A 22,500-nucleotide genomic window follows, 5' to 3' on the forward strand; every position below is an offset into this window, starting at 1 on the left:
AGGCTTTAAAATATTATGATTAGGAATAGAAAACATACCACTTGAAGTTGTTAGTTTCAACGTCTGATACATACACACAAACACACATACACACATAGACACACCACACACACACACCACACACCACACACATACATATATATACTTCAGTCGACAACTGACGTGATGGTACACCACACACCTGCACAGGCAACGTTGTTTTTACTCAGGTCCGTCAGCTAATGTGGAGCATAAACATTTGATAGCAATAAACAAATCATTGTTCTGCGTGAAATTACAGATGAGTCCAATATATATATATTCGGCGTCACGCTGGCAGAATCGTCAGCATGCCGGGCGAAATGCTTAGCGGTATTTCGTCCGCCGCTACGCTCTGAGTTCAAATTCCCCCGAGGTCGACTTTGCCTTTCATCCTTTCGGGGGCGATAAATTAAGTACCAGTTACGCACTGGGGTCGATGTAATCGACTTAATCCCTTTGTCTGTCCTTGTTCGTCCCCTCTATGTTTAGCCCCTTGTGGGCAGTAAAGAAATAATATATATATAGTCAATTCAAATAAACGAACAGTAAGAATAACGATAACAAACAACAAGGAGATGTGCGCATGGAATATATTAGTTTCACGCTCAGTAAAGAGAGAGTTTTTGATGTTTCGAGCATAGCTCTTCGTCGGAAAGGAAAAAGGGAAAAGTCCAAAGAAGTGGGGAAAATCACCAACAGCACGTGTGTAGCATCTAATTCTAAGAGAGGACTTATTCTAAGAGAAGATGTATGCATGTAATTCCAGTTATCCGGTTTGCAACTGTATAGAAATGATGACAATGGTGTTTTTATATTCCAGGGTGAACCCGGAGCAGTCGGTCCACGTGGAGAAAGGGGCCAGTTTGGTCAGAAAGGTGAACCGGTAAGATTTGCTCACATGAGTATTAAATTATGTGTTATATTTATATAGAATATTCTTATAAATCAAAATAAGAATATATATTATTCGTGAGATTTGTAATATAATTAAATAGTTACAACTTGCATCCTCGTGTTTATATTATTTATGTATATATACAAATAGTTATATTATTGTATAAAACATGTTCTAATACGTTTGATTATAATCATCTGTGATATGACCTAACACTGCAAGAATAGTCCCGGGAGAATGTTCTCAACCTAGACTTGTGAAAATACACATTTTATTTTCGGCTGTGGGTGACGTCATTAGATCTCAGGACGCATGTGTTTCAGCGTTTTTCCGCTTGGTCAGTTACGAAAACCAACTTGATCGCCTACAAAACCAGTCAGTATGAGAGCAAAATGTGGGAACACGAGAAATATATTTATAAACAAATTCACATCCAAACTCATTTACACATGTGTTCTTATGTGCTGTTGTTCCCGTTGTTGATGTTGTTGTTAGACGTCAATTTAGTCGCTATTGATCAAGCAGAGCAATGATCGTAGGCATTCAAACCATAACCATCTGGTTGTTTAATTTTCAGTAATAGTGTACTAAGTCACTGTGTCGATTTTTTTAGCCATAGACTCCAATGGCGAGATAGATCAATGTGCATAACACTCAATCACTGAGAGACTTATCACAAACACACACACACACACCTATACCCACACATACACACAAGCAAACACATATATACGAACACACACACACTCATACAAATATGAATTCATTAGTGCTCTCTTGATTGTGAGATATATATCCTCTCAAAAGGAATGGCAAAACACACATAGACGCAATCACTCATACACAGTCACATATACGCACTCACACGCAGAAACATATACATATATACACTCATGCTGACAAATTTTTTATATTTTCGCTGCTTCCAGACACTGAGCTGCCACTGTGCTGCCACTGTGCTGGGTTACCGCCTTCTATGTTTACGTAATAATACACACTGGTAAAAAGCCTAAACCACACATTCTTTTTTTTTTCCCAAATAGTCGCCCTATGTGTATTCATATATATATATATAACAGAAATTACGAGTGAACGGAAATACACCAATATTGAAATTCAAGCAATGACCTTTGTAGGAGTATAAAAACGTCCTCGGCATTTTCTGTTGACTAAGCACGTTTAGTGCTTGCGATCCGCAAGTCTCATTAAGTTACACACCATTACAGCTTCCAAAGCTAAATGATCAAAGTGACGCAACAAGTACAAACTGTAATGTCATGAGAAAGAGGAGAAGTTTAACGTTTCCGGCAGAAGCGTTCGTCAGAAAGAGATGAGTTATTTAATAGGGATGCGGGAGTTGTAAGTGGTGGTGGTCGTGGGGTTTATTATAACAGTGAAGAACGAGGCGGGGAGAATGAGAAGTATGGAAAAAAAAGGAGTAAGTATTAGTGGAAGAAAACAATGGTCAACAAAGTGGTAAAAAATAAAAGGAAATTTAGAAACATTTTAACGCTGTGGAAGATAACTATACACATACATACCGAACTACACATGTGTGTGCGCGTATGTGTGTATATATCTGTGTATAGTACCACACGACCATGTATATGCACATGCGTATAGATAGAATTTCTCATACGTGGATATATATAAACATATACAAACGCATGTGTGTTGGCTCAAACCTTGTTTCACTCTGATACCCGTGTGAAGTACTATTATACTATTATATTATTAAACATGACCTGAAAACGTAACTAATCAGGAGGTCACCTCGGCAGAAACTGCCAAAAACAGCAGCCAAATCTCAAATTTAAACCTAATATCTTATAAAAATGGGAAGAATATATTCGATAATGTAGTAGAAGATATCCTTAGAAATGGGAATAGCTATAACTGGAATGGTATTGATCGCTGAAGTTCTTAACCAGAGTCGGCCAAGAGCTAAACAACAGCAATAACTGTTGCAAAATGGCGGTTTCTTTCCTAACAAACAATAGGGTTAAACTAAACGAGTTTTTAAATAATTGAAAGAATATTTTCATTTGTAAACTCATGGAACTCAAATTCATCCGTTGGAAAAGGTCCTAAAAGTGCAATAAACTTCACATTATTGTGAGGTGATTCATGCTTCTTTCTCGCTGATTACTTTTCTTACATTCAACTTCAAAGCCATAACTCATCAATCAGATTGAAATCCCTTGCTAATGTATCTCATTAGCGTTAATTAGTCCGTTGATTACTTTTCCAATCCAGGGAGAATGAAGGATACTTCGAATAACTTCCTGATAACATCAATTCCGAAACCTTTTTACGTGCAGATACAAAAAAATGTTATTAAATATTTATGAAATATCGTTGGATTTCAGCCTAATGATTCTCTGATTAAGGCAGAAGACCGAAATCTTCAGTTTAATACATGAAGATTAAGTTACCATTCTCGTTGTAGAGCTTTTTTTCCAATTTATACACAATTTGATGTATTTAATAATCCTATGATTCTAATGTTTCTTTTCAGGGTGGTGGACCATCAAGTTCTTCGGGTATTCCAGGTAGAGATGGGACTGATGGAAAAGATGTGAGTTCATTTTATATATATATATATATGTGTGTGTGTGTGGTGTGTGTGTGTGTGTGTGTGTGTGTGTGTGTGTGTGTGTGTGTTATTTGTATGTATGTACGTATGTATGTATGTATGTATATATATATATGTATGTATGCATGTATATATATATATATATATATATATATATATATATATATATATATATATATATATATATTTATGTTTGTGTGTATGTATGTGTGTGTGTATTCTGCTGTTTTTTGGCTTTAAATAAATCAATGAAATGATCCTTTAAAAATGCATTTTGTAATGGGTGACCGCGTGTATCGTTTATTTTTGCTTTAACGTTCATTCTTATAACGTAGACATTAATAAAATAAATAATAGTCTCTTAAGTAAGATAAATTCTCGGCCAATCACTTCGCTGGTTTATTTCCCTTTCATCGATGTACTCACGTGTAACAGCAACGTCTGCGATGATACTGGAGTCAAGCTGCAACAGCCCAAGCCAGTGTCTTTTTCCTTGGATAAACATCAATAGCGTGGAGAGGTGGTACTTGAACGTATGAATACCCGTTAGTCTTCTTCAAGAAAATCTGCTAAATCCCGTGCATACATGACCAACAGATGCCCTATAAGTTTTTTACATTATATATTAGAAATGCTTTAAATACAAGTGTAATTTTATGAATATCGAATGAAAGTTGTTTATGCTATTAATGTCTAATTGCGAAAATAATTTAACGTGTTTTTACTTACTTTTAGGGTCTTCCTGGACAACCTGGACCTCCTGGAGATAAAGGAGAGAAAGTAAGTTTTCCTACAGAAAATTGGCGGGATATGTTTTTCATTATTTTTAGCGATTTTCCAACACTCATCTATTTCCTCTCATAGTGTGCGTAGTCATTAATTATATTTTTTATATCGCAAGATGCGAATAATATTAGTGAACATGTGTACCTGTTCACAGATTCATTGCCGGACAACCAAAAATAGACGAGTAACCAGGAAGTGTCAGTAAGTCAGTGTAAAACAAATATAAGAATGGACATTACTTGAAGAACTCACCATTTACCACTCGCTTGTCTTGCTGTTGTATTTGTACATTATGCACAAATGTATGCGGACACACATAAATAAATACTTACACAGACACAGGCATACGTGTTTCTGCGTGGCAGTGTAACTCTGACGAGGAGGCTGTACCTTTCAATTACAAATACAATCCGCCCAACGAGATTCTGTACAGTTTCCATCGATCCAATTTCATTTACGAGTTAACCTGAGGGTATAGAAACATTTGCCCAAGATGTCAAGTAGCGAGGATCGAACCTGCGCACTCGCAGTCGCAAAGCGCATATACATGCATGCATACATACATATATATATATATATATATATATATACGTACATACATACATAATATATACATACGTGTAAGTACATACACACACACATATATATATGTATACATACAATCATACATGCATACATACATACATACATACATACATACATACATACATACATACATACATACTTGCATACATGCACACACATACATACATACATACATGCACACATACATACATATATACATACATACATACATACATACATGCATACATTCATACATACATGCATACATTCATACATACATACATATACACACATACGTTTATACGTACAGAGATTATACATACACATACATATATATACACGTATATACGATAATGGCAAACGGTGAAGCAAGAACGCGTGATTGACATTGCATTTAGCGGAATAAATGTATTTGCCGATTAACAAAGCTGTCAGTGGTTTCGTGCGAAAAATTCTGCAATTTTCAGATGTTCTACCTTAGAATATTGGTCATCCGTTTTCATATTGGATGAGGATACGAGGGGCGTTCAATAAGTAATGCCCCTGACCCACTTCCCATAGCAGTAGAGCAACGACACTTGGCACAGTTATTAGTCTTTTCCTACATAGGAACTACCCAGAGTTATGCATTTCTCCCATCGTTTGATACACCTCTGGAGACCGTTTTTGTAGAAGACCCCAGCTTGGTCCTCCAACCACGACGTGACTTCAGAAATCAAGGCTGCATCATCTGGGAAACGCTTTCCTTTCAAAATCAACTTCATGGCTGGGAAGAGGTGAAAATCAGAGGGTGCAAGGGGAGGAGTTCATAGCTGCACGCCTGTGCTTCTGATCTGGCGACACGCGAGTTGTGGACTGGAGCGTTGTCCTGCAGGAGGAGGATGCCTTTGCTGATCTTGCCCCGCCTCTTGATTTTGATAGCTTCTCTTAATTTCCTCAAAAGTGAAGCATAATAGGCTCCTGTAATTGTGGTGCCCTTTGCCAGGAAATCTGTCATCACTACTCCGTCCTGGTCCCAGAAGACTGTGAGCATGACCTTGTCAGCGGAGGGCTGCACCCTTGCCTTCTTTGGAGGAGGTGAGTCACGGTGCTTTCACTGCATTGACTGGGATTTGGTCTATGGATCATAGTGATGGACCCAGGTTTTATCCTGTGTGATCAGTCTTTTGAAAAATTTTGACTCATCTTCTTGGCACATCTCCAAATTCATCCTCGAGCACTCAACGCGTTCTTGCTTCTGGAAAGGTGTGAGCAACCTGGAAATCCATCTGGCAGACACCTTTTGCATATGCAAATGGTCATGAATAATAGTTTCCACAGATCCGGTACTAATCTTGACCTCATGGGCTATTTGGCGAATAGTTATGCGTTGACCTTCCAAAATGGCAGCCTCAACTTGACGGACAGACGTCTCATCAACGGCAGAAGGGGGCGACCAGATCTGGGAGCTGTTTCCACAGAGTTCCGACTATGTTTGAATTCACAATGCCAGCGTTTTACAAGGCCATATGATGGGGCATCATCACCATAAGTTACTTTCATTTCATCAAAAGTCTCCCGTGGTGTGCGTCCTTTCAAATACAAAAACCAGATCACTGCTCGACACTCAACAGGCTCCATTTCACACTTGACTCAGTTCAAACACCTGTAAATCAGAAACCACAATTACTTCAGAGCTGTAATTTGCCACTTAATCTATAGAGGTATAAATAAGTGCACATACAAAATTTCAGCTAGATCAAACAACTGCAAGTGGGTCAGGGGCATTACTTATTGAACGCCCCTCGTACATGAGATTACATGAAATTTTACGGGACTTCTAACATTATTTTGGTAACTAGATACAACGTTCGACATCCCGTTAAATCTCGTGTAATCTCGCGTAGCCTCATCGAACAAAGATACGGCTTATCAACATTTTTTCAGTAGTAAGTTTGAAAATTGCGGAATTTTCCGCACGAAACCAATAGTGACGAACTTTCGCTCATTTTCTATCGCCGAAAATCTACGCACAAGGTCACCACAAGCTACTGATCAGGTTGAAGTATATGATAAAGAGCTTTATTCACCCAATAAGCTGCGCATAATCACGTGGTTATGAAGCTATTTTTTTAACCAAACAGTAATCTATGTTTCGTTTCTGTATTTGGTTTGCAAGATTCTTTATGTGAATTCGTGTGTTGAAGTATATTTTATTGTGTCTTCGGAGAGTCATTCTATTTTAGAGCCTTATTACTTAACACACTCACCGGTAAAATTTCCACTCATTTACTTACTTTTTTCTAAAAATTTCGTTGACTATTGAAGAGTTTGCAAGACGCAACAAAAATTACTATTTTTAAATCTCACAACGAGAGATATTCAGCAACAGTACTTTGGAGTAAAGATTGTTTGCAAACATAACATGGCAGTCCTGGTTTAGGACGAATGTTGCTGTAATTTAGCCCCAGGAGACATCGTCTCCAGCTGGCTATACGACACGATCTGTGTCCTTGTAATTTCGAACAAGAGAATCTAGATATTATTTTGAGCTGAGTGGTGGTGCTAGATTCACTTGTTTGAAAATATAAGGACACAAATCGTGTCGTACAGCCAGCTGGAGACGATGTCTCCTGGAGCTAAATTACAGCAACATTCGTCCTAAATCAGGACTGCCATGTTATGTTGGCAAACAATCTTTACTCCATGCATCTTTACTCTCTCTCACTAGCTGAGTTCGCTCTGTTGAAAGCATTTGGAACAAAGTACCAGTTCCTTCTTTGGACATGGTTTTCCTTCAGATATTAAGCTGCAGTTGTTTTCCCAGGTAATACACTATCCGCATTAAATGCAACGAAAAGTTTTGAAAAGATAAACAATGGAGTGGAAATCGAACCGGTGAGTGTGTTAAGTAATAAGACACTAAAAGAGAATGACTCTCTCCAGACACAATAAAGTAAATTATGTGTTCTGTATATAACTATATAAACATACTTTCAATTTTCTTTTATGAATTGTAGGGAACCAACGGACGAAGAGGGTATGGTGGACAGAGGGGATTCCGAGGATTGCCAGTAAGTTGTTTATCTAATATATAATAAATCAACATTATACTTATGTTTACTGAAAATGGCCAGCTGGGATTTAGTTATGCTGGGTTTGTCGGTTCGATTCCAGTGACGTGAGTTCTTGTGCAAGGTATTTCATTTCACGTTACTCCAATTTACTCATCGAGTGCTGCTGATAAAGCTCTCTCTCTCTCTCTCTCTCTCTCTATCTGCCTCTCTCTATCTCTGTCTCTGTCTCTCTCAGAATTTCTCTCATTCTCTCGCTTTCTCTCTCTCTCTCTCTTCTCTCTCTCTCTCTCTCTCTCTCTCTCTCTCTCTCTCTCTCTCTCTCTCTCTATCTATCTATCTATCTATCTCTAAGGTGGCGAGCTGGCAGAATCGTTAGCGCGCCGGACAAAATGCTTTAGCGGCATTTCGTCTCTCTCCACGTTCTGAGTTCATATTCCGCCGAGATCGAAAAAATAAGCACTAGTTGAGCACGCTCTGGGATCGATGTAATTTCATGCCTTGTACCTTCACTAGAAATGAATTAATAAACTAACAGTAACGTTATATACAGTAGGTATATATTCGGACTCTCTATGAGGGTTAATTGATTGGCTAGAAATAGCAACCATATTACACCTACCATCTTAAGTAAGAGGAGACAAAATCATTGAATATTGTAGCCCAACGTACTCCCGAACTAGACGGGATGATCGCATCAAGAGTGTCTTTGAACGTAGGCCTGCTGCTTTTATGTTGATCTTGGGTTAGACGATATCACTAACTGAGTTCTCTCTGTTGAAGGCATTTAGAACAAAGCACCAGTTCCTTCTCTGGGCATGGTTTTACTTCAGATATTAAGCTTCAGTTGTTTTCCCAGGTAATACACTATCCGCATTAATCTCACCATCCTAGAACGGATTAAACAATGTAGAAAGACTAGCTTTTCTTCTTGAGAGTATCTTAAACAAATGTTATAATTTGTGTCTCTTCATTATTTTCACTTTGGTATTTACAATATTCCTTAATATAAAATTTTTAAAAAATCAGATCCTTATCAGCACCAAACCTTTTAAAATGTCTTCATGTTTTTAGGGTACTGCTGGACAGAAAGGTGAGCCAGGAAGAGACGGCAAAGATGGAAAAGACGGTGTACCGGTATGGAACCTTTTTTCTTATTCTTATCATTCAGCTAAATCATTGCCTATTCATATATATATATAAAACATATCAAAGGGAAATGGAAAATTAATTAAAATTTTCACCTCCAGTGGCCTAACGTTTAAAAATTTAGTCCCGAAAGACTATGAATTAGTCATAATATATAGTGTACATTTAAACACATAAGGAATCCACTCGTGGAACTTAACACGTTAAAAAGAACAGCTAGGTTCTATATCACAAAAATTAGGGATAAAATTCGGCAGGAAATATTTTGTTCCTGTCGAATTTTATCCATAATTTTTGTGGTTATGGAACCTAGCTGTTCTTGCTAACGTGTTGAATTCCACGAATGGATTCCTTATGTGTTTAAATGTACACTATATATATATATATATATATATATATATATATATATATATATATATATATATATAATATATATATGAAAGTAAATATCCAAAATTGGTTAAGAGGCTTATGTAATCCTAGCGGGTACTGTGCTCGCTCTCGCTCTTATCGGTTAACAATGCTGGCTAACCTCAGTGAACTACAGTTAGTTGAATTTACTATACTCGGTTAATCCTTACTTCGGTAAATCTAAATGTCCTTATAAATACTGAATAGTGTCGGTAGAGAAGAAATAATAAATTAATAAATGTATATATATATATATATATATATATATATATATATATATATATATATATGAAAGTAGCTCTAGTATAATAAATACTATTAACCACATATACCTAACGTAATGCTTTGGGTATTTTCCGGTGGCTGCAATAGCGTGGTGGAGTATATACACTCTCAAAGAGCCGGGTGTTAAATACCGCGGAGCCATGGACAGGTGAGGTAACTCACATTCAATCCTATTTCGGAGTGATGGACACCGATTTTCGCCATTTTTGAGCTTGTACATTTATATATGTGCAGTTTTGCATACCAGTATCTACACCCAAATATAAGACTAAGAAAATATTATATTTGGAGCTAGCATGTGTGTGTGTGTGCGTGTGTGTGTGTGTGTGTGTGTGTGTGTGTGTGTGTGTGTTTATATATATGTGTGTGTGCCTGTGTTTGCATGTACTTTTATCACATTATTGCATACAAGAATACCCTTATGGTTGGAAAGGTAGGTGAGAACTTAGATTCTAAGTTCTGAGATGTTTCTAGATGGCGTTACTCAAAGCAAATGATCTTCAAGCGATATGCGCTTGGCATAAGATTAAGATGTGTGTGTGTTTTCTTTCCTTTTTTTTTTTTGTTTGATTACTTCCATCATCGAAAATGCTTTCATTTTCAAATGCTGCCTTTCCCAGATCGATTTTGCCAGCGAAAGTGCTTTTCTTTTTTTTTTTTTGTAAATCAAATTTAAGTTTTCAACTATTTACCATAATAATCTCACATTTTAAATTATTTTTCAGGGAATTGGCGGCGGTGATGCCGTTCCGGTAAGTTTTATTCATTCAAAATTGGTGTTTAATGAATACTTAAACATAGGAATTCCAGCGAAAGTATTCAAGAGATTTAAATGAAAATAAACATGTCAAAATTCCAAGCCAAAACATTTCCGTTTTGTAATGTAAAGTCTTGTAGAAATAAATCCGTAACTATTTCGATTCATTTACAATGTCTACACTCTTGAAAAATTACGATTGCTACGAAGCCGTTTAACATAATGAACAAGTGATGGGGTGTGAAATTTAATATCTCTGGTTGGTGAAGCAGTGTCCTTGTTGGGACTTCTCCAGAAATATGGGTCGCTTATTTATAATATCTATATCATAATTAGCTTTACAGCTTACGGATTTGTCAGGAGCTTAAAACTTGATAGGATGACATACCCTATGATGGTAGCATGCTTTCATCTGTGATGATGAATTGTGTCTCACTAAATGAAGGCTCAAGTGGTTAAAGTGTTGCACTCTGAGAGGGCGGTGCGTTGTGTTATTTTGAGCAAAATACTTCGTTTCACGTTGCTCTAACTCATTCAGTTTTCAATGAATTCCAGAAAAGCTGTGAAGTTAACCCTGCGAAGGACTGGCATCCCGTTCAGGGGAGGTGTGATTATCTCAGTCGCTTATACGCCATGGAAGTTAAGCATCGTCTTTGGGTTAATGACAGACCTATGTATATTATTTTGTGTTAAAGAAGAAAAATATCTAAATAGGAATTTGAATTAGAGATCTCGAAGCAGAATTAAATTTGAATTAACAGGACTATCAAAGTTTCAGAAAATTGCAACCGACGACGAAATGTTGTCATTTATAAATTCCAACAGGAAACAAGCAATTAAAGATACAACAAACAACATTTACTGAGTAAGTGCTAAAGACTGACCATGGAGGCATTTCCTTTAAAATGCTGACTAAAGGAATGCCATTCAAACTATGTCGTTTAATAACTGAAAAATATGAAAGCAGTGGACTGCAGTGAGTTATAAATATTTTTGTAAAATGCACTAAGAAGGAAGAACCTGAATGATATTAAACCTCAAAAGGACGTGTGGAATTTCACTTTACACCATAGCAATAAGTTAAATGAGCGTGACTAACTGATTAATTGAAGGTTGATGACGTTAGTTCGCTTTCCAGATGCATCAGGGCAATATGATACGAACCAAAGCGATATTTCGTGCAAATAATATAGAAATATCAAAATTCTTGGAAGAAAAAGAAACAACATTTAATCCCCTGTTTTTCGGAATATTTGCGTTCTACAAACTGGGCTTTCTTCGCAAGTTTATTTTGCTGCTATTGTTTGTTTGTTGAGCGAAGCGGTCTTCATCCCATTAGTGGGAGAGGTCCAAAACGTGGTCCTTTGCTATTCGTAAGACCCGCAGAAGAGAAAGCAGGTCAACCCCCGACACCGTGAGCATCGACGGATGGATGAATGCGCATCCAGGCTCAGCGGTTGCGTAGGAAGTCGGGGACAAGAAACAGGAAGAAAGAGTGAGAGAAAGTTGGAGTGCTGCTGTTGTCCATGTTGTGTTAAAACATATCAGATTACATTGTTAAAATATACTATAAAGATAATAATTGCAAAGCAGTGGTATTTATAGTAGCAGCAGCAGCAGCAGTAGTAGTAGTAGTAGTAGTAGTAGTTTACGTGTTGGACAAGCAGGTTGCAGTTGTTAAGGAAATAAATAATTCAGATACGCCATCTGTATAAAATAAAACAATAAGCTCAGGCGCGGTTGTGGTCAAACCATGTGGGCTTAGGTTCAGTCTGACTGCGTGGTACTACTTTGGTTAAGTAACTTCTACTGTTATCCCGGGCCGACCAATGCTTTCGGCGTTCTGAGAAACTGAAAGAACCTTGTTGTATATATTACCGTGACCGACCAGGCTATCAGATGTTGCTACACATCGCTGGTCACAATGCGCTTCGCATTGTTTTAACCTTCAATTGACGCCATCCTACTGGCTAAGCTCGCATGTCAACAGAAGAAAGAGTGAGAGCAAGTCGTGGCGCAAGAGTACAGCAGGGATCGTGGAGCTTTTAGGTGTTTTCGCTCAGTAATCACTCACAATGCTCGGTCTGGGAATCGAAACCGCGATCCTACGACCGCGAATCCGCTGCCCTAACCGCTGGGCCATTGCGCCTCCACCTGTTGTATATATATATATATATGTGTGTGTGTGTGTGTGTGTGTGTGTATGGATGGGTGTTTATGTTTATGATTGTCCCACACCCCACTTCCCCAGCGGCTAACAACCAGTGACTGTTTACATCCCAGTAACTTAGCGGTTCGATAAAAGAAACCGAGAGAATAAGTAGCAGACTTAAAAATAAATCTTGTAGATTTGTTCTACTAAACACTTTAGAGCGCTGCTCCAGCATGGCTGCAGTCCAGTGACTGAAACAATTGAAAGTGATGTTAAAATTTCTCCGTTTCCACGTCGCTTTATGTCAGTGTCTTGTTTTTTCTCTCTATCTCCTTGTCTCGTTTACATCATATTTAAAACGTGGAGGCGCAATGGCCTAGTGGTCAGGGCAGCTGACTTGCGGTCGTAGGATCGCGGTTTCGATTCCCAGACCGGGCGTTGTATGTGTTTATTCAACGAAAACACCTAAAGCTCCACGAGGCTCCTGCAGGGGGTGGGGTGGCAAACACTGCTGTACTCATTCACCACAACTTTCTTTCGAAGGGCCAGCCTTTTCACACACTGTGTCACGCTGAATCTCCCCGAGAACTACGTTAACGGTACACGTATCTGTGGAGTGCTCAGCCACTTGCACATTAATTTCACGAGCAGGCTGTTCTGTTGATCGGATGAACTGGAACCCTCGTCGTCGTAACCGACGCAGTGCCACGACGATATTTAAATCAGTCGCAGCATTTTGATTTCCAGTATAAATCTTTTCCTCCACATGAAATGGGTAACCCATCGCATTTAGATTAATTAAAACGACTTTTTTAATGTACTATTATCATTTGTTCATTTATTACCTACGGTCACAACGCCCGCAATTAATAAAATCCATTCAACGGTGTTTTGGGACAGTCGGGCCCTTTTCTTCAAGTTATTTTCATTTTGAAATTTTGCTTTGTTTCTTTTATAACTTTCGAAACCTTTTTCTGTTTTTGCCTATGTTTATTAAATATGTTTGACCATTTAAAACAATGTTAATCCCTTGTGTTTATATTTAACAGGGCACGCCCGGTCCTCCTGGCCCCACTGGCCCTTCTGGTCCACGTGGTTTATTGGGATTACCTGGTTTAAAGGTGAGATCAATTTTCTTTCTATAAACCAAAATTAAAGTTTTAGTACTTTTGTAGACTTGGACTTCATAAATCTTGTCCTAATCAGTAAAAACGACTCTCCATAATTTACAACTGTAGGTGTAGTTATTATTTCTGCAATATTTACGACAATTAATGCAAAATAAAAAGCAAAGTTAGTGTAAAACGAATCAATAAAAGATGAAACGTGTTTTGATACTGACAATTGGAGTTTAGGCTTAAATATTGATTCCTTACGAAGACAAAAGGTCACAAATTGAAGCTAGAAAGACAGTTCATTATTAAGAGCCCAATACTTTGTTTTACCGACCCTGGGAGTATGAAAGGCAAAATTGACCTTAGTGGGATCTGAACTTAAAATGTAGAATAATTACCGCGAAGCATTTTGTCCAGTGCTTTAATGGTTTCGCTTATCCATTGCTTTTATATTCTAATATAGGCACACTGCCAGAAATTTCGAGGCAGGTGAGGTGTTGGTAATATAGACCCTAGTAAAGGCGGCAAGCTGGCAGAGTCGTTAGCACAGCTGGCGAAATACTTAGCGGTATTTCGTCTGCCTCTACGTTCTGAGTTCAAATTCCGCCGAGGTCGACTTTTCCTTTCATCCTTTCGGGGTCGATTAAATAAGTACCAGTTACGCACTGGGGTCGATATAATCGACTTAATCCGTTTGTCTGTCCTTGTTTGTCCCCTCTGTATTTAGCCTCTTGTGGGCAGTAAAGAAATAGGTATTTCTGGGTTCTATTCCGCCGAGGTCAACTGTGACTTTCATCCTTTCGGGGTCGATAAATTAAGTACCAGTTGCGTACTGGGGTCGATGTACTCGACTGGCCCCCACCCCAAAACTTTCGGGCCTTGTGCCTAGAATAGAAAAGAATATAGGCCCCGGTACTTGACGAGTACTCTATTTCATTGACAACAGAAGGTTGAAATGTAAAGTTGATCATGGCAGGATTTGAACTCTAAACGTAAAGAATCGAAACCGATATTGCACGTCATTTTGTTCGATTTTTTACCAATCCTGCTCACTTATTTAAATTATTGAATAAGCCCATGGCCAGAAATTTGGAAATAAGGAATAGTTGATTAAATCAACTCCAGTATTTTATCGGTATTTTTTATCATCTAGTTCCAAATGTTAAAAGGTGAATTTGTCTCTGGCAGGCTCTTAACTCAAAATCAGATCAAATGCGCCATGGTGATTTGTACGAGGCGCCAACGATATTGACAATCCACCACCCATTAGTCGTAAATAATAAATCATTTTTTATCTCTAAAAATGAAGTTAATAGTTCGAAAAATAACAATCGTACTTAGAAAGGTTCCACATATTTCTCTTAGTTTTAGTTTGAGGTTTGCTCATATTTACAAAAAACCCATTTAACAGTGACACACTGGCTTCTTGAAGATGAAGTGTAACGTGATATTCAGTAACAATGAAATATTTTGTAATGTGGTTTCCAAATTTACTTTTTAATAATACGCCTCAAGAAAATCTGAATGGATATTTTTAGAAAAGTTCAACCTCTTAACTTCTCATTCATTTAGTTTCGATGTTTTTTTTTTCTTCAAATAATTTGCCCGATTCGTTAATAAACTTCCTTCATAAGTATCAGTTGCAAATAAATTTTTCAAATAGAGTGCCCTAAATGTCGACGTTACATTATTACTATCAAATATCAAATATTTCGCAACGAAATATCCTCGGATTTCGAAGACATTTACATAAAACTTCTGTTTGGGCTACACCAATTTTTAGCAGCCCATTTTATCGCGTTCAGATTTATTAAGGCATGAAGACTATATTAACATCATGTGTGTGTGTGTGTGTAACGCCAAAATATATTAGGCATAACGCAGACATGCAGTTATAGAAAATATTTCTATTTTCATGCGTTTCGTTTGAATTGTAAGAAAATATATTCCTTGGGGAATGTAATGAAAATTTAGGTTATATTTGTGGTGTTTTATAATCGGATGTGAATGAGGGAATAACGACCGTTTCTTGCTTATTTGATTTCTAGCGATAAGCTGCTTAGTCTGTATGAATAATAATTATGTTAGTGTTAAAATATTTAGTGCAAAGTGCATAATAATTATGCATTGAGGCAAACCATTAATACTCAATGGAGTAATATTATTTTTACTTTGTCGGCAACTACGGGAGACAACTACGGTTATGTTTAAGCCTTGTTTTGACTTCATCAGCTAAGCATTGCATTTAATATGCTTATCGAGAGGACGACGAAGGAATAAAATGAATATGCAATATTGTACATTGGTTAGGTATAGAATAATAGAATTTTTAGGAGAGTAAATAATTTAGAGACGATGTCTTCATGGACGAAAATATTAAATACACGCATATGGTCATTTCAAAGATACATATGAAACATACCTGTGCGCATACATACATTTGCATCGTTAGCACATCCTTCGTTGTGTCAGCAGACTTTTGCTCTTCTTGCAGAAATTTTATGCTTAAAAACCATTTTGTGGATAGAAAATTAATTTAAAATAAATTTGCTCTATTAATACCTGTTTTGCTTTTGTGAGCTGATCTGTGGATTTTTATCAGATTTTCGCATTAAAAAATATTTTTTCTTACATTATATTTGTTTTCTGTTTTTTACCAGACCTTTTGTTTTTTACTAGTAATTTTAATTGGTTGGTAAACTTTTTCTGTGTTAGCAATACTTTGCTGTATTAGGAGAACTCTTTGATTTAGGAGACCTTTTCTGGTAGCAGAAATTGGTTTTTTTAGCGGTTATATGTTCTGGCAGCACGTCCCTTGTTCTGTTAACAGACCTTAGCGTGCTAGCAGAAAGTTTGTGTTTGATGTCTGTTTTGTTAGTAAACATTCATTTTGTAGCACATCTTTGCTCTTTTAGCATCTCCATTACTTTGTTAGCAAAAATTTTAAGTTCCTTCTTATTCTTTGCAGATTTTTACAGTTAACACAGTGTTTTCTTTTAATACAGCTTTGTTGATTTGTTTACTTTAGCAAATATTTGTTGTTAGCGTTTGCTGTTGCAGCAGACCTTTGTTCTCGTAACAACTAATTTTTCATTCTAGTAGACCTGCTCTGTTGCTATTTTAGCTGTCATTTATAGTGATAGTAACTGACATTTGTATATCTTTGTTTATTTCCGGAGTCCTTTTTACCCTGTTAGTACCACAATTTTGTTGACGGACCTTTGCAGTATTTGCAGACTTTTGTCTTTAAATCCTTCGTTTTGTTGGCAGAACATATTTTTTTAAATTTCATATTTAATTTATTCAGCAAGGCAAACATTTTGTCCAACATGCTGTGTTAACATCATTTTTCTTTTGTGAGAAATCATTTGCAGTTTTTTCAGATTCTTCTATTAAAAAAGAAAGAATATCTTTTTGATAGCTGAGATTAGTAATTTTTAACAAAAATTTCGTCTTTTAAATGTATTTTTTTATTTTTTAGTTGGCCTTTATCGTGTTAGCAATTTATTTTCTGTGCTGGGGAGAAATTTATTTTATAAGATTTTCTGGTAGCAGAAATTGATTTTTAGAAGACGTTTGCTCTAGTAACATCTCATATGAATTGTTTGCACACTTTTGCTTTGTTAGCATAAATTTTGTGTTTGATGCCCTTTTTGGTAGCAAAATTTGTTTTTCACTACACATTTGCTCTTTTAACAGCTCCATTGCTTTGACAGTTGAATTTTTTTCATCTAGAGACATTCTTTTTGTTCGCAGTTTCTTTCAGAAGACCTTTGATCTTTTAGCACTATTTTAGGTTTATTAGCTGACTTTTTATCGTGTTAGCAGACTGTTTGCCATATAGGAAGAACTTTTTGTAATAAAAGGCCATTTTTTTGGTTGCACAAATTAGAAGTTTTAGTAGGTGCTTAATCCGGTAACACCTCGTTTGTTGCATGACCTATGCTCTGTTACATCCGACTTTGTTCTTTAGCGGAAATTAGTTGTTTGTTAATGCACTTTAGTTTTTGTGCATATTTCTATTATTATTATATCTTTGATTTTTCGCAGACCTTTTCGCAGACTTTTCCCTGTTCGCACCTCATAATTTCGCTATCAGACCTTTGCTATGTTGACAGATTTCTGTGTTTAAAGGCCTTTGCTTCTCTTTGCTAACATTTGTTTAGCAAGCAAACTGTTGATTTCTTAGCATTTCCCTCGTTTTGTTCGAGGACTTTTTTGTAATTTAAACATTTTTGCTGTGTTAGAAGTAATTTTGCCTGCCAGACTTCTGTTCTGGTTGCGAAAATTGGATGCTTTTGCAGATTTTTTCTTCGTTAGTGAGTCATTTGTTGTTTTAGCAGACTCTTGCTTTGCAGCAGAACATTTAGGTCTTATACATACATACATACATACATACATATACCTTCTGTCTATTAAAAATAATAATAAATAAATATATATACACTCGTGTATAAAGCTCTATTTATTCTCTTCCTTCTACATACATACATATGTATGTATGTATATGATGTTTGTATCTTTATAGGAAAGCGAATGAATATCATATCGCTAAAATCGCGTCAAGATAAGCTTTAATTGCACTAAATGTCGATGTTATTATTTTGTAGGGTACCAAAGGTACACCTGGACTGAAAGGTGGTCGAGGTGATAAGGTAAGTCAAGTATTAAAATATTGTTATACATGTGCGTTTGTCTGGATGTTTATTAGTAATTCATCTAAGAAAGAGCTTTCAGTTTTTTATCAAATCTTAAGCGCCAATATATCTTCGGATCAATTAAACAACTTATGAATCGAAGTAGTTGATTTAATTAAGATCACGAAGATGCTTTCTTACAAACAGCATTTTTAGTTTTGACATTGGGCTTTCAATATATGAACATTCGTTAGTGTACTGTCACACACACACACACGCTCACATACACACACGCACACATACACACATACACATACACACACACACACACACACACACACACACACATATATATTAATCAATGAAACTCCAATTTAGTCTGATTTTCACGTTTTATTATTTGCAACTTTTACAATTTTACAATTTTGCAATTTTACAATCTTGTCAATTGTGGAAGAACGACTGTCTCTACAGAAACCAGATGACTGCGCAACGTATGAAAGTTTTAGTTTATTTATTTCAATATTGTAAAATAGCGAAATTGTAAAATCGTAAAAGTTGCTAAATAACAAAACATGAAAATAAGACTAATTTGGAATTTCATTGATTAATATATCAGGTCATCCCATAAGTTCTGTCCGATTTTGCCTTTTTTTAAATTGAATGAAATTTAATAGTATTTTAGAATGTCTGATAGAATTAAAAACTATTTTTATGCATTTGTGTACATTTAAACTAATTAAATATTATTTTACAGAATAATAGAATGAAAATTTCTTTGATTAAAACCATTTCTAACATGGAAGTATCCAAAGAGCATTTGAGGCACGTAATGATTTATGAGTACAAAAAAGAAAACTCTGCAGCCAAAGCGACTCGAAACATACACTCAGCTAATGGGAAAGAATGCTTGAATGAAAGAAGTTGCAGAAGATGGTTTGCAAAATTCAGAAGTGGAGATTTCAGCTTTGAAGCTGAAGATCGAGCAGGACGTTCAGTTGAGTTTGATGATAAACTCCTTGAGGCATCACTTGAAGAAAATCCTGCATTGTCAGTTGAGGAATTGGCAATAAAGCTTAGTTCAAATCATTCAACTGTTCATCGTCATCTTCAACAACTTAGAAAGGTTCCTAAACTTGGAAAATGAGTGCCTCGTAAATTGTCCGAAAACAACCGCAAATCCCGAGTTGACACCTGCTCTTCTCGAAGAGATTGGTTGGGAAAAAATTCTTCATCCACTATATTCTCCTCACCTTGCTTCTTCAGACTACCATTTGTTTCGTAGTTTACAGAATCATTTCGGGGACATAACTTTCGCAAGCCAGGAGGATGTCGAAACTGACATTTCAGAGTTCTTCGCTTTGAAACCAAAAGAGTTTTACATCGATGGGATTAAAAAGCTTGTAAATAGATGGAAGGAAGTCATAGATAATCAAGGAAAGTACATTGGTGATTAAATTTCAATTAAATATAACATTTGATCACTTGTTTTTTTTTTTTCGAAATTCGTACAGAACTTATGGGATGACCTAATATTATTCTACACACAATCGTACAAACTCAGATGGATATATATATATATATATTATATATATATGTGTGTGTGTGTGTGCGCGCGTTAAGTAAAGACCCGCATTAGAGTCCTCACTCGTATCATTATCGAACTAAGAGTTTAACCACGATCCTTCCATAGCACTTACATAGTGTTACCTGCCACCTTGGGTCTTCTGGATGCCAATACCCCTCATATATATATATATATATTCCACAGAGAGAAAAAGACATTATTTTATAACTGTAGTAGCACAGTGACGGCCATAGACATATGTATGTTTGAGTGTGTTCATGTGTTTTATGAGCACTCACAAGATATACCAACAAAACACGATTGTCATGCCTGAATCAACTTTGATCAGTTAACAAACACACAAACATCCATAATACATATTCACACACAGAAATACGTTTCATTTACGTTTCTACACTTGCCCCAACGTACTGTTTCCCTCATTACCTATAACTCTCTCTCTCTCTCTCTCTCTCTCTCTCTCTCCTCTCTCTCTCTCTCATGTTTATATTTCAATATTTCTCTTGCTTTCGGTGTACATGAGAGTAGAATGACTCCACTGTGTCTGTAAGAAAAAAATTATCCTTAGAAATCGATACATAAAGGAGGCGTGTAGCTATTGTAAGCGTATGAATTTACATACGTTTATATATATAGCTATGTATATGCGTGTTTCTGTGTGTATGTGTATACTTGTTTGTGCATCTATGTATGCCTGTATATATCATATGTGTACACACATACATGTATATATATATATATATATATATATATATATATATATATATATATACATATTAATGTTTGTTTTTATGTTACGATATAATAAAAACTATAAATACGAATATATTATTCTTAAACAAGCATATCATTATAATATCCTTGTTTAAGAATAATGTGTGCGTGCGTGCGTGTGTGTATGTGTGTGTATGTGTATGTGTGTGTGTGTGTGTGTGTGTGTGTGTGTGTCATCATTCAGTTTTATTTAAAGATTTCTTGCCAATAGAGAAAGAGCCGGTTTCTAACCTAGATTCAAGGCTCCTTCATTGAAATTTTAACATTTATGTTTGTATGTATGTATAATGATATGTATAATGATACCGTTTATCAATAAACTGCTAACATACGTACAAGTACAAACACAATGCAAAGAAAAAAATAGTAACCGAGATTGAAATAAATAGACCGTAAGTAAACAAGTCAAAATAAAGAGAAATCTATTAAAGTAGAAAATGAGGGGGAGATAGGGAGCGAGAGAAAGGAAGAGAGAGTTTGTGCTGCTGTCTACCTTTTGTTCGTCAGATTTTATAGGTGTAGAGTGTTTATTGTACTGAAGGTAATTTGTGTGTTTTTTTTTATAAATATAATAGGGAGAACCAGGAGAAATTGGATTTCCCGGAAAGGACGGAATCGATGGCCCACGTGTGAGTAAACCTTTGCAATTTTTAAGTATATATGTATGTACGAACCTTGTTTTGTTTTTTTTTATTGAAATACTAACACTGTTAATGTGACGAACACAAGACATCTATAATTAATCAAGACTATACCTGAAGGAAGAGGGGTCATTACTGAGCGATGCTGAATTTAACCAAACAGCGACAAGGGTGACAATCAAAATACAAAATAATTATTCAAGGTTTTGCAGCAACGGGGTACCAGTTGATTAAAATTGGAAGCAGGCAATGCTGTAACGAGTAGAATAATCTCGAATTTGGCAGATGCAATGGTATCTCCAGACATGCTTCTGTCTTGTTAAAACTCGTCAACGATGATAAATCATTCATGTGTTTGCTAGACTGATAAGAGACAGGAAGAAAGAGTATTTGTATTACAATATGTGGACACAGCATGGACGACAAGTTAGGAAACGCACTTCGCAACCTCGAGTCCCAGATTCGATAATATCATGTGATATCTTGGGCCATTTTTAGAACCTCTTGTCAGCTGTTATCTTGTGAGTGAAATTTGGTCGATGGAAATTACTTTCGGATCTTAATAAGAAATGCTCGGCTCGACATATCAAGAACGACGTGGTTTTACAAAGAAGTTATCGTACAAGGTTGACGTGGACTTACAATAGATACTCGACCATGTGCTCTGCATGTATCCTCGGAGGACACAATGAAATCCTCTCTCGAGTGAAATTTGCAAAGGTTGTATGAGGTGAGACAGACCTGTAATAACTTGGTTAAGAACTATGAAGAAAGATACATTATTTACATTCGACGGATATTTGTCCTCACCTTGTTTGTTGGTAATGAAAACCCAGGTTCGAAATTTCCCCAAGACACCTGAAGAAGGCTGGAGGGTATATCAGCCGAAACGTTGTGTTAACAACAAACAAGATGAGGACAAATATTCGTCGAATGTAAATAATGTGAATAATGTACATAATTCCTCATCTCTTAAATATAGAACTGTATTATGAAGAAAGATATTGGAGACTCATTGACAGGACTTTCGACTATGCCAGATGAAATTTTCTCGTCATTGAGAGTAGAAGGAACTA

The 22,500-nt window shown here is 36.4% G+C and overlaps 1 protein-coding gene across 1 annotated transcript in view; it reads left to right on the forward strand.

Moving 5' to 3' along the window:
* The window catches only part of LOC115214859 (collagen alpha-1(XXII) chain), a 257,647-nt gene that overhangs the window by 89,432 nt on the left and 145,715 nt on the right, over window positions 1–22,500 (forward strand). Inside the window, exons 13-21 of the mRNA XM_036505510.1 lie at window positions 842–904; window positions 3,435–3,494; window positions 4,248–4,292; window positions 7,862–7,915; window positions 8,990–9,052; window positions 10,486–10,512; window positions 13,719–13,790; window positions 18,395–18,439; window positions 21,359–21,412. Of these exons, the coding sequence (XP_036361403.1) occupies window positions 842–904; window positions 3,435–3,494; window positions 4,248–4,292; window positions 7,862–7,915; window positions 8,990–9,052; window positions 10,486–10,512; window positions 13,719–13,790; window positions 18,395–18,439; window positions 21,359–21,412 (483 nt within the window). The remainder of the gene's footprint in view (window positions 1–841; window positions 905–3,434; window positions 3,495–4,247; window positions 4,293–7,861; window positions 7,916–8,989; window positions 9,053–10,485; window positions 10,513–13,718; window positions 13,791–18,394; window positions 18,440–21,358; window positions 21,413–22,500) is intronic.

This window comes from Octopus sinensis, linkage group LG8 (assembly GCF_006345805.1).
Source record: "Octopus sinensis linkage group LG8, ASM634580v1, whole genome shotgun sequence".
Classification (NCBI taxonomy): Eukaryota; Metazoa; Mollusca; class Cephalopoda; order Octopoda; family Octopodidae; genus Octopus; species Octopus sinensis.